Source organism: Pavona decussata, unplaced genomic scaffold (assembly GCF_977016875.1).
Source record: "Pavona decussata unplaced genomic scaffold, jaPavDecu1.1 SCAFFOLD_245, whole genome shotgun sequence".
In the NCBI taxonomy this organism is placed as follows: domain Eukaryota; kingdom Metazoa; phylum Cnidaria; class Anthozoa; order Scleractinia; family Agariciidae; genus Pavona; species Pavona decussata.
Genome location: NW_028145650.1, coordinates 1,330,001 through 1,342,420, shown reverse-complemented (window position 1 = coordinate 1,342,420; position 12,420 = coordinate 1,330,001). Strand labels below are relative to the sequence as shown.

The 12,420-nt window shown below is 36.9% G+C and overlaps 1 protein-coding gene across 2 annotated transcripts in view; it reads right to left on the bottom strand.

The window, feature by feature from the left end:
• Positions 1-12,420, bottom strand: part of LOC146457237 (huntingtin-like) — a 62,705-nt gene that overhangs the window by 44,192 nt on the left and 6,093 nt on the right. For both annotated transcript variants that reach the window (XM_085092287.1, XM_085092288.1), the window contains exons 2-16: positions 12,403-12,420; positions 11,462-11,582; positions 11,270-11,329; positions 10,526-10,605; positions 9,581-9,647; positions 9,134-9,205; positions 8,537-8,678; positions 7,545-7,753; positions 6,890-7,058; positions 5,008-5,887; positions 4,472-4,521; positions 2,860-2,954; positions 2,039-2,140; positions 1,200-1,237; positions 107-170 (exon numbers count right to left, since the gene is read on the bottom strand). The exon at positions 12,403-12,420 is cut by the window's right edge and continues 66 nt beyond it. In XM_085092287.1, coding sequence (XP_084948413.1) covers positions 107-170; positions 1,200-1,237; positions 2,039-2,140; positions 2,860-2,954; positions 4,472-4,521; positions 5,008-5,887; positions 6,890-7,058; positions 7,545-7,753; positions 8,537-8,678; positions 9,134-9,205; positions 9,581-9,647; positions 10,526-10,605; positions 11,270-11,329; positions 11,462-11,582; positions 12,403-12,420 — 2,167 coding nt within the window. The remainder of the gene's footprint in view (positions 1-106; positions 171-1,199; positions 1,238-2,038; positions 2,141-2,859; positions 2,955-4,471; positions 4,522-5,007; positions 5,888-6,889; positions 7,059-7,544; positions 7,754-8,536; positions 8,679-9,133; positions 9,206-9,580; positions 9,648-10,525; positions 10,606-11,269; positions 11,330-11,461; positions 11,583-12,402) is intronic.

The window sequence follows — 12,420 nt, the reverse complement described above, 5'->3', positions numbered from 1 at the left end:
AGTAACTTGAATGCACTGAATATCAGTCCTCACGGAGTTGAAATATATGAAACAAAACTAAATACATGTAACTTGAAGCAAATTATCATGTTACACCTGTACTTACAAACAGTCTCTGCCTCCCCGAGTTCTGGAGGTGTTCAAATTTGTTCTTCAAAAATATCAACTGTCTGCAAGTAGATTGACAAAGAAAAAACATGGATCATTAATTAGGCTGCCTTTACAGACTGTATCAGTTTGTCAGTATATCAATTGGACAACCTTTGGTAAGCAATAGGAAGTGTAAGAATGTGTGCAGCACAGAGGGAAATGAACATGTGTACACAGCTGTATGTGGAAACCAGAAGGTGACAGGGGCCAGACTATTGTTCAGAAACAATACTTAGGATACATCTTAACTTATTCAGTTGTCAGTTTATTGACTTCTCGTGCACACACACAAATACAACATTAGGAGGCACGGTTGCCCCAAGGAATGGACTACCTTGGATAATTCTAATGTTAAAAAATAATTTAATAAGTCTGTCAGCGGCAGGACTATCCATCTTAATATATAAATGTTTCTAATATACGAAAATAATCATTAAATTAGAATAAAAAAGCGAAAAGGAAAAACAAGACAAATGGAAACAGCACACTCATTACACTAAAAGAAGTAACATGTTATCTATATTAACTTTAAGAGAGAAAACCTAAGTTTAGAAGTGAACACAGCAAAACTAGGAGCATTTAAGATAAGGTAGGTCCTTGAAAACTTAGAAGGGCTAAAGTTGTGAATCTGGCCCCAGGAATGTACCAAGAACCCAATAGCTTTGCATTGGTGGTAGTGGTTGGGGGTGCCAGACTTTTACTCCCAAGGTTTCAGATTTTAAGTCCTCCTTTCCAAGCATCCAATTTGTTTCATTTTAGTCCTGTGTTCAACACCAGGTGGAACTCTAGAATGTTAACAATGTACATCTCATTTAAAAAATTACTTTCTCTCATTTAGAGTGTACCTAGTTACATATATCATAGCACTGTCATGCTAGATGCTGTGAGGCTGTTCAAATTGACAATGACACAATCTAGGCAATGGTAATGATTGGGACGATGGAATGAAAACCAGCTTTAAGTTAAAGCAGCGGTACCAATAAAAAAAATTTCAGAAAAATTGCGAGAAAAAATATGATAAATTATTGTAGCTTCTGTTAGATTCATACCTGAAATCCACTTCCTCCAATATTTCCAGCAATTCAACCTGTAAAAATGATATTAACAGAAAATACACTTTGCTTGGGAATAATCCAGAATAATAGTTTGGTATGATGACAGAATCATCAGATGTTAAAATTCTAAATGTATTTAACCCACTAAATAAATATTAAATGTATGTCGGCAAGTAAGCTAACTACATCAATAATGTTCTTCAACTAAAATTGATGTTTTCCAAAAAATGCAGATAAAACACTGAGCACCACTCTTAGTTAAACCAGTGCTAAAAGCAAATGACACTTCAACAAGCACTGTAAGAAAGACAGCTGCATAGTATACATCACAAGGCCTCAAAAGCCTAATAAATGTTTTGAATGAAAGCACGAAGTTCAGGTGGAGGAAATTTCAAGATGAGCAACAGGTCCAAACAACAACACCCTCCATGGGAGTGGTCTGAATATTTTCTAAAACAACACATTAGAATTTCCAAAAGGGTGGAGGACTGTCCATACCAAAACACCTTGAGTTCCATGGAAAGAATATGGATATTTTCTGAAACAACACATTAGATAAAAATTATTATTTATACTTGGTTTTATCAACAGAGATAATAGTAAGGTAATTTGGCAATCGTAACAAGATTTGAATCTCTGTATATCGGCCAAATGACCTCTAGTTATCAACTCTTTTGATAAAACCAACAACTCATTTCCACTCCCCACACATAGCACCACAGTTTCTATTATAGAAACTACTTCCCTTATCCATTATATATTTAATTTAATAGAGTGCTCACAAAACAGCAAATTAAGTTCACGAACTTTACGCACAAAAACTTCAGTCCTACCTTGACCAACCAGTAAGAGTTATTTCTCAAGGTCAAAATGGAATCCAACAAATCCAATGCTACCCTGGAGTGCTTGCTGGAACACAGCAGTGAAAAGCAGCTCTGAAAAGAATGAACAATATTCAATAGGTTCAGCACTTTATATGACCAACAAGATTTTGTTATTAGTAGTCAACTTTAGAGATACATGTACAGTACATCTGCCGCTTCAAATAAAGAAGTCCGAGACATTGACCTCTTTTAAATCTTCAGTTAAGACATATTTATTTCGTAAATTTTATCAATTAGAGTAGGTTTTTTAATGTGACTATGAAGTTTCTTTTATATATATATATGTATTTTTCTCACATTTGTAATTGGCATTTTTATAGAGTTGTAAAGCATTGAGACTTAGTGTAATGCTTAATTATATATTATTATTATTATATTATTACATGTAGAAGTAAAATAATGGCCAGGGAAGTATTCCCAACTAAGGGCAACAGGATGAAGTGATTACCATACTGCCATGAACTTTTAATGCACTTGTAACTGTCTTATTGAAAGAGTGGGAGGGACTTGAGGTCAAAGTGTATAAACCAAGGACAGTGTCATCTTCATGCTCTGAATGAGAGCCAACAGTTTTGAAATAAAAGTGCACATGGGGTAATATAGTTCATATGATAATAGAGGATAATCCTTCAGTTGGAGTCATTAAATCATTAAATCCCTCCCTACACCCCGCTAGATACAACAACATCTATTACACTTTCATTATCTATAAGGAATACATTTAGAGACCAAATTTGAGCTTAGATGCTTCCTAATATGAAATAATGTACCTTTAAAGAGACACACGCCTGTTTTATGGCAACAGGAGACTCATCTTGAAGGATGGCCTTCAGAACTGAAATTAGGTCTTCAAGAGCCAAGGGAACTGTGAAATTAATAGAGACAGTGATAAGCATGAAGACTAAAAATTGGTAGAAACACTAATTAAACCTCGTTGTAACACAATGCCTAGAGCTACTATGTCTACTCTTTATTGTTGTGATAGAATAAGTAGAGTCAAGTACAATAAAGGAAAGGAGACACAAGTTAAGGCACTTGTCTTGAGTGCAGGCGAGGAACGGGTCGGAAGGAAGAGGACAAGAGAGGAGTGAAGAGTAAAGATGAAGCCCAACTGTCATTGAAACTAATTGGTCAAGTACAAAATAGTATTACATTAACTCCTATTGAATGATATACCAGTCTATCACAGGATGGCACTACTTTAGTCATGATTAGTGACCTCAATATTGTGCACGTTGTATGTTTTTATTCCTCTTATTTTGAGGGCAGTAAGTTAGAAAACTGTCATTAGGGAACTTAAGCAAAGATGTTCCTGAGCCACAGACGGAAACCAGAAGTAGAAAGTTTTCCTTTTTGGCGCGTTTTGACGCCAGATGTTATATGTAACGTCTAGCCACAGACATCCAACAAGAGTATTTCCGGTCCGTTGTGAGGAGCCAAAACACGCCAAAAAAGGAAACATTCGACTTCCAGTTGCCTTCCGTGGCTCAGGAACATCTGTGCTTAAGGTGGCCGAACACAGTTTGCGCGCGCTTTATAGATTCTGTTAGTGATGCTATTAAGCGCGCGCTAGGGTTGTGGTACGCAAATACGGTGGTCGATAAAGTGATCCCTCAATTTCACATTAAATGGATCATAAAGTTAAGTTCTGATCCTAAATAACTAAGTTTCTCGTTCCTGGACTCTTTTTCTTTTCTTTCCGAGCAAAAAAAGTCATTCACCAAGACCTTTTGCATGCTTTTCATCTTTGCCATGAAACCCAATTAAAGCCACGCATGCGCATTTGACCAAAAAATTGCGACTGGTTGTTTTCGTGGAAATGAACTGTTTTCTAAGGAACCGCTCATTAGAATTTCGTGAAATTTGGCATGAAAATAGTTCCCTAGAAGCGTAACTCGCCTACAAAGAGAAACCTAAATCTAACAGAGGGTATCTTCACAAAACATTAAAATGCAAATTGAATATTTACAGGAGATCTCTCTGTTAAAATTACATGAAAATAGTGCAACTGTGTCAGTGTTTTTGAGTTTTTCTGGATACAAAAAATGGAAAAAATCTAATGAGTACATTTTCTAAAAATAAAGGAAACCTACTATTTATGGGCGTTTAATAGTTCGCTGCGTTGCCATGGAAACGGTTAGCTCAACAAGACGTATGAAAAAACATTCTTTCTTAGTTAGTCTTACACCATACCAATTTTGGGCGTCCAGAAGTACATAGTTTCCAAATAACATCTTCTAACAACTGTACACTAAAAAACTGTATTTGGCAACCTTAAGCTCCCTATTGATAGCTAATTACACCCCCCTCTTAAATAAAGTTATTGCATTGCATTGCATTGTATTGTTGGATAAGGTAATTTACACCATACATGTATTGTACCTGTTTCCATTTCCTGACAACTGTCAATACACCAAGTCTCAAAGTCAAGCCTATGATTTTAAAGAGAAAGAAATCAGTTTAATCATTTGGATACCGCCAAACCCAAAAAAGATGTTAACTAACATTTACCAAGCCTGAATGTACTGTAGGCTTTTCTTCCAAAATTTTAATGGGGCAAAATGTAATTTAGACGAGGTTAAACTTGAGACAATGCTGGCCAGCAGTCTACTCCATTAATTTATGTGGGGGGTCCAAGGGTTTCACAGGGCCTCAGTAAATTTACAGCTCCCCTGTTGTTGCTTGCATCGTGGTGCGTGTACAGTTGCCTCTAGGTACGTCCGCTCCCTCTAGGTAAGTATTGGCAAGTATTTAATTTTCCACTGAGTATTCAGTGTGACGGTGCTGGGGTGGTTGCCACTCACAGGGTTGTCATGGTTACTTTTCGCATTGTTTGCAGCTCCCCCACAGACATTGCAGGCACCTTTCCCACACTCATCTATTGGTGTTGAGTTTAATCTTCCCTCGTTACACTTTACCTTCCTTTCTCAAGTCCTGTTCTGATAATATTTCCAATTACAGCTGCTAGACTTCCACGTAACTGTGGATCTCCATGGCCACTGAAAAGAAGAACATCTCGCACAAGCTGAGAACTTGATCTGTGCAACTCCTCTTCATCAGACTCTCCTGAAGATTCAGGCAGCATCCGCACTAAGAATGCCTCGGGGTGATGCTTGACTGCTTGAGCAATGCAAGAGAGAGCCAATGATTTAACACTGACTCTCACGCTAGAATCTGAGAGTATTTCACCAGGGTTTCCGGACAACAAGAACGAACACATAAGACGGGCACAGTGAACAAGAGGAACCCCTGAACAGGCCACTGCATCAATTTGAAAACTACGTTCAACCAGCAGCCTCACTTCCTGTGTTGAAACTGATTCTGTCCTGATGACATCATCATCATTTGTTGATGCTAATTCTTGTTCCAAGCCATCACTGTCTTTGTGAGGGACAAAATCATAAGTACCATGTGGGTCTCGAGGCTGCGCCCAAGCTTGATCAGCAGTTGTCTCATTATCTTCATTAACCATGTGACCAGGATCTGACAAAGACCTTGTAACCTGTCTTTTTCCCAAGCTACTCTGGCTAGACATGGCATCAAAGAGATCCCCCTCTTCTGCTTCCTCCCTTGCTTCCTCGGTATCAGTTACCGAGTCACTATGCAAACGCAAGTGATCTAACTCTGGTGACCTCAGCATTTCATCAGCCGTTACTTGCTCACTGTCAAAATCGGTAGCTACAGAACTTCCAATTCCAGTGTCCACAGTACTAACTGTGCTCTCGGCAGTTGATGCCGTCTCAATTTCGTCTGTCAATGAATCACCCTCTGATGCTGTTTCTTCAAGAATCTCCAACCCTAAGAAATGAGGTGATAAAATATTATGAGTAAGACACAATGTAACGGAAATCTTCAACACTGAGGACCTTAAATGGCTCATGAATTTATTTAGCCATTGCTTACACATTGCAGTGGAGTCATCGTGCTCCACCATTCGTTTACTGGTTCTCTTGACCTGAGTACCAGCCTTGAGGAATGAAAATTGCTTCAGGGGTGATGTCCAATCATCTCATGATGTATACTATAATTTTGGACATCATTTGTACTTCCCGTATTCTGATCGATGGAGTCTCAGAAGAAAGTACAAAAAAGAGCTGTCTGATACATCTTGTACTAAACTTGTCCAATCTGAACAGATGGATAAGAAACTGTGGTACTGTGTTGATGAATAGTGAAAACGAATGTTTGGTTTAATCAACAGAGTAATTTGGCCATTGCAAAGAGATCTAAGTACTGACATTTTAAGGGGGCAATTTACCTAAATTTGAATGAAATTTAAAGAGGTTTTAAGAAAGGATAGAAGAAAGAAAATGATTTTTGGAACACCAACAGACAGTTGATACCCACGCAAGAGCACCCCGGGTTGTTAGTGGACTAACTTGGTATCCATCTATTAATTATTAAATACAAATTCTAATTTTAAAACTTCACTAAATCTTCAATATTTCTTATTTCTCTTAATTTAACCAATCCTTCTAAAACAAACTACTCCTCCCAAATATATCCAAAAATCACCCAAAAATTTACAAAATACCCCACAACACAGATTCACGGGATAATGATAGGGTTTTTGGATTGCTTGAAACGTGAATGAGAAATTGCCGTTAAAGCCATGTCAAGTGGCAGAAAAATGGCGTTTAGGTGAATTGCCCCCTTAAGCATTTAAGCCCTTCATCAGAGTGAAGAGCTAATGCTCAAAACAAGTTACCAATTACTGAAAACAATCTGAACAAAGGTTTGGAAGAAAAAGTTACTTATTAAGCAAACTACACCAGCTTATATAATGCAAAACTGCAGTACCTTCTTTAACAGTATCAAAACTGACACTTGGGGTGATTCCTTCAGAGGAGAGAAGAACTGACAAAAGAGCTGGTGGTGGGGTGCGCAGGAGCTGATGAAGCGTTTCCATAGAAGCTGTCACCACATTGTGATTTTGGTGCTTTGTGCAGTACATGATCACTTCATAAGCCTTACGAAATAAATGCAACAATAAAGCACTTCATCTACTATAATTTATACATCAGAATACAGAACGCAATATCAGACTAAAATGCAACAAAAAATCCCAATCATTTTTAAGTGTTTTTTGTAGCTACAGAGGCATTAACTGGATATTTGCCGTGCTATCAATGAGGAGTTTTTCTTGGAGTACAGTGTACATAAAATGAAGCACCCTTCCATTTTCTCGAAAATGTAACATTTAGTTACTAAAATCTGAATGTGACCAGCATAAGAAGTGGATCTGACCATAAATAACTCACTAGATCTAAATCTTTCAGCACACGACTGGCTATTTCATCATGTGAGAACTGACTGATTTCATCTTTCGCCTTTCCACTCTACTCTCAATTATAGGCCACAACAGCTCATGAACTGTTGATTACTGTAATAATTATTAAATAATGAACGTTTTGTTTAATTTAAAGTTATGATGGATTAGAATCTAAATGTGAACCTGCAGAAGTTGATTGGGCTTAATCTGTTCATCAGGATGTGAACCATCACCAGAATATGACCTCTGCGTTCCAAAGCTGCCTCGTAAACCTTTCATGTCCTGCTCACTTGAGGATGAGCTGCTCAAGTTTGGAATCATATGCCGCAAACACATCAGTGCACCAAGGTACACATTAGAATCTCTGTCTTCATGAAAAGGCAACACCATACCTGGCGGATGAATATGCAACTTCATGTAAATGGTATGTATGCTTGAATTTAAGAAATCAATGTAACATAGACAACAGTCAACAATTTTGGAAAGTAAGGGGCTGAAAATAAAGTAAGTGACCTACTAAAACCAGCTTCTCAAATCAATGCAAAACAGTTAAATTGTAAAATTGTGATCTATCTGACTCCTGCCAGGTACCAAGAACTGTTTATCACAAGTAGTCTTAGGATTACATAATTATGTACATGTATATCATAAACTGCATGAATAAATACCTTAACTCTCTAAGAATTGAGGCACAGAAGATGTTTGTTGGTGTCTATCACTCAAAATTAAAATAACTGGGATTTTAAGGAAGAGCTGGTCCTGTGGGTGTCTGTCTTAAGAGAGCCGGCTGTGGTTAATGAAGAGACCAGTTGATAGTAAGGCCTGGAGATAGGCTAGTGGGGCAGGTAAGGGTAAGTATGGGAGACCGTTGATCTACAATCCTTGCCAAAATTAGTTAAGTTAACTGACAAAATAACATTGTGATGTCAAGGAAGATCGAAGGGATCTCTGCTTCAGGGGTAAAGATTGATTGGTTGGTTACATTTTGTCCAGGATTGTAGCTAGTGTTTGGGGGTTCCTTGGAGCATACACTGATGACACTGTAGTCTTCAAAATACACCAAGTGAACATAATTTATATTTATTTAATGAAAGGACTGTTATAATACATTATCTGCTCCATACAATATCAAGCAAATAATATAATAAAATCTTTATGATGCCATGTTAACTTACCCAACAGAATGTTCAGCAGCCACTCATAGAAGAAGCTTGGTTTGCGGGAATAACGGCAAATTACAACAAGACTACTTGCTGCTGTACGTCTGGTTGTTGCAGATGAGGATCGCAGGTTTGGTAGGAAGGTTTTCAACAGTTGCTTTTGGCAGAAAGAGGACATGAAACAAATAAGGTCTTAAGGAAACTAATTTAATGGATTTTATTGAATTAAATTGATAATTTACTTTCCCCTCTCTTTGGGACGTTCTCGTCATTACTTCAGTAAGCTATTAAAGTACATGTAACTTATAATAATCTCTACCCGGATAGATAATCTTTTAGATAATTTTTAGTGAAATTATTATTAGTTGATTTAGAGATCACAATACTAAATTTAAGTGCCAAATGAATGTTAACATTTCCTTCATAAACTCATCAATCCCTAACCAGGATTTTAGCCAGAATTGAAAACCTAATTATAAATTATATGTGCACTTTTCGTGAATTCATCCAAAGGATGAACATGCAAATGTTCCTTTCTGACTAGAGTAGATACAGTAACGGTACTGTAGTTAAGAAAAGCAATGTTTTCATTATTTACATGGCAAATCCCACCTTTATTTCGGCATCACTGGTAAAACTACCCAGAACATACACGATCTTCTGCATGGCAATAGCCAGTGTTTCCTGCAAAGAAAATAGTCTACTAATAAACACATTTGAAATTCATTTTATGATTCATAAGGAAGATAAGTTAAAAAATTTAGCAAACAGCTTAGAATGCATCTCTCATGGAACAATGAAAAAATTCAAAACAAACATGGCGACCAACTGATGAGGTCTTTTGATGAAACTAGTTTTTATTATTTCATTTATAGTTCCATATGTAAATTGTGCGTTGAAAGTAAAATTAATGCAAATGAGGTTTTTCCTGATCAAAATGATGTCTACTCAAGATAATTCTCAAAAAATAATATTACCAACTATGACTAGCTAGCTTTAGTCTCTTCTTTTATTATTCCCTACACAAATGTAAAACATCATTCTATGTAAATGTTGTACCTGCATTGCATCATCTGTGCGTATGCTGACGCGAGCTATGCATGGCAACAAATTGGCAATGAATGGCCTGAAAAATGAACAAACCAAACTTATCAAACAAAGAAATTTGATTAAATGAAAATTTAATATTATGGGAAATAATAGTAATGTTGTAAAGATTAGGGCATTAACCCTGAAAGATCGTAACTACTTGCAGAAGTTTTTGAAATCAAACTAACTATTAAAAACCCCTAACTAGTTGCTCAAATCACCTCAACAAGGGTTGCCTTTACAATTAAAGAATGTTACTAACTAGTAAAACTTAAGCAGAGATGGTACATCCCAGATCACCTAATCTTGGAAAAAAGCGGATTCTGAAAATTGAACAATTTCTAACTCAAGGGTAGGAAATTGTTTTGAAAACATCATATCATTGGGTTACATTTTCTAAAAGTCCAGGCTTCAAATTTTATTCAACCACATTTACTTTTAATTGTAAATTCTCCATCACAACAGGTTTTCCTTTTCCAAGGATGAACAAATTAAATTAATTTTCTTCGATAAGATTTCCTTGTCCATGTGCCTGTGCCAGCAATGATCATGCTTGGACAAAAGAGCAAAAGAGTATCCATAGAGGCCTCCATCATCATCATCATCATCATCATCATCATCATCATCATCATCATTATCATTATCATTATCATCACCGCCACCACAATCATTATCATCATTAATTTCCAGGGAAGTGGGAGAGGGGTGCAAATCAAACCCCTTCTGTGTCCTGAGGGTTAAGGATCTCAATATAACTAGTAGTAATTAATCACAGATTAGGAGAGCACGTTCAACAAAACACACAACTTGTTGACACAAATGCAAGCATGACACGAATCAAAGCCTTGGTGAATGTGTGACTGCCCCAGCCCGAGATATATGACTTGACAAAATGTACTATCTGAATATTCTCACCGGCATTTCTGAGGTCTTATTAAATGGCACAGTTCACCAAATCTAGATAAAGCAGCTCTCAAACTCCTTGCAGGGCCATTCTATCAGAACAAAGCATATAGCATTGAATCATGTTACATTGTACAACTTCTCATTCCAGTTTACAAAATTATTAATCAATTTTGGTGTCTGGAAAAAAACAAGTGAACACATAAAGTTCATCGCAAAAACTAAGCCAGCAATACTCTTAAACTATGTATACTGTATAACATGTATGGATTGGCTGAATTAAACTTACAAAAATTATTAAATTAGAGTAAATAACATTTAAAATTTTTATGCTACAAAAATATACATTGTAGGGGAGTCCTTGAGTTGGCGTCATCCATGTACGTGGGTTGAGTTCGTTGTTGGTTCTCGTCCTGCAAGAGGTTTTTCTCCAGGTACTCCAGTTTTCCCCTCTCCTCAAAAACCAACATTTCTAGCAAATTCCGATTCAATCTGGAGAGTTCCCCCATTATTGCTAAGCACTAAATACTTGATGCTTTAAATAGGGTGATTTATTTATTGCTATAGCAATCCAAAGCTGGCTCCTCAAGACAGCACCATGTATGTACATTTAGTTAATGGCACACTAACTGCCAGTGATTGATTAGCCTCCTTTCATTAAGGTTCTCATCCTAGAGTAGGATAGAAACCTAGGTTATGTTCCACAGTGTTAGTTAATCTTCGAATTAAAAACATCTAAGAAACCTGTGTTTGTACCTTCTTAATCTCCTTGTACAGCTCCACATGTATTCGTCCCAGGCTAGTGTCCATTAATCCCTATTTGGAGAAAAAAATAAAACAATACATGTATTAACAAAGATCGCCCGTACATGTATTTCCGAATTACAAGTTAAACAAATCCTCTGAGTAACTTTCTGCTGCAGTGTAGCTTACATAAATGAAGCTTACCTTGATGAGTTTATTGAGACATTCTCCAGCAACCAAGCGAACATCTGACTCCTGGTCATCGCAGCTGATTAACAAGGAGTCCACTGCTATGGCCAGGATCTTAGGAAATTCAGCCAAATTTCTAGTAAAAAAAATAAGCCAGAAAAGAGAATTTGACTGCATGACTAGATAACAAAATAACTTTCTTAGTTTGCAATTTCAATAGTATTCCTTAACATGAACAATTTATGTTCAAATGCCCCCTTACAATACTTAGTTGAGTGAGATTAGAAGCCAGCATGTCGAGCTGATTCTGGTGGCTGTTATTAGTCCATCCAAGATTTTAAGCTGCCATCTCAATCCAATGAAAACATTTTACCAGAGCAGACCAGTACACTGCGGACTACTGTACAGACCGGGCTCTATCACCAACACAGATGGATTCTTTAAAAATTCCCTACTAATTAAGCGCAGGGCTTTCAATAAGACCTGGCTCCTGCTGGGAGAGCTCTAATTCTATTTCCCTTTGTTCCAGATTATCGTGATGAATCTGAGACAAAGAAACTAAAAATTGAACTGGTTTGAAAAATTTGAAGCCAAAAACAAATTTCAACAACCTTTCCACTGCTGAAAGTGACTCAAGTCATAACTAAGGAAAAATCACAAGAAATTTACAAGTCAGATCTACATGTAACATCAACAAGCTATAAACCAGAATTCAAAACTTACAATTACTGTATCTTGGGTTAGCTCAACCCTGTCTTAAACAACTGGGCACTAGTTGGAAGTCCCACTTGAATTCAAACTCTCAACCTACTTGACTTAATGTACCACTCTGTAGACTAGTGCCTAACATCTCAGCTAGTCAAAGAATAATTTTCCACCAAAACTATTGTACTCAAGTGTCTGGGTGACAAAGTTGTAACTCAAATTACTGCTACAGTTACAAACAGAGTACTTACCTTATAGCAGAAGAACAT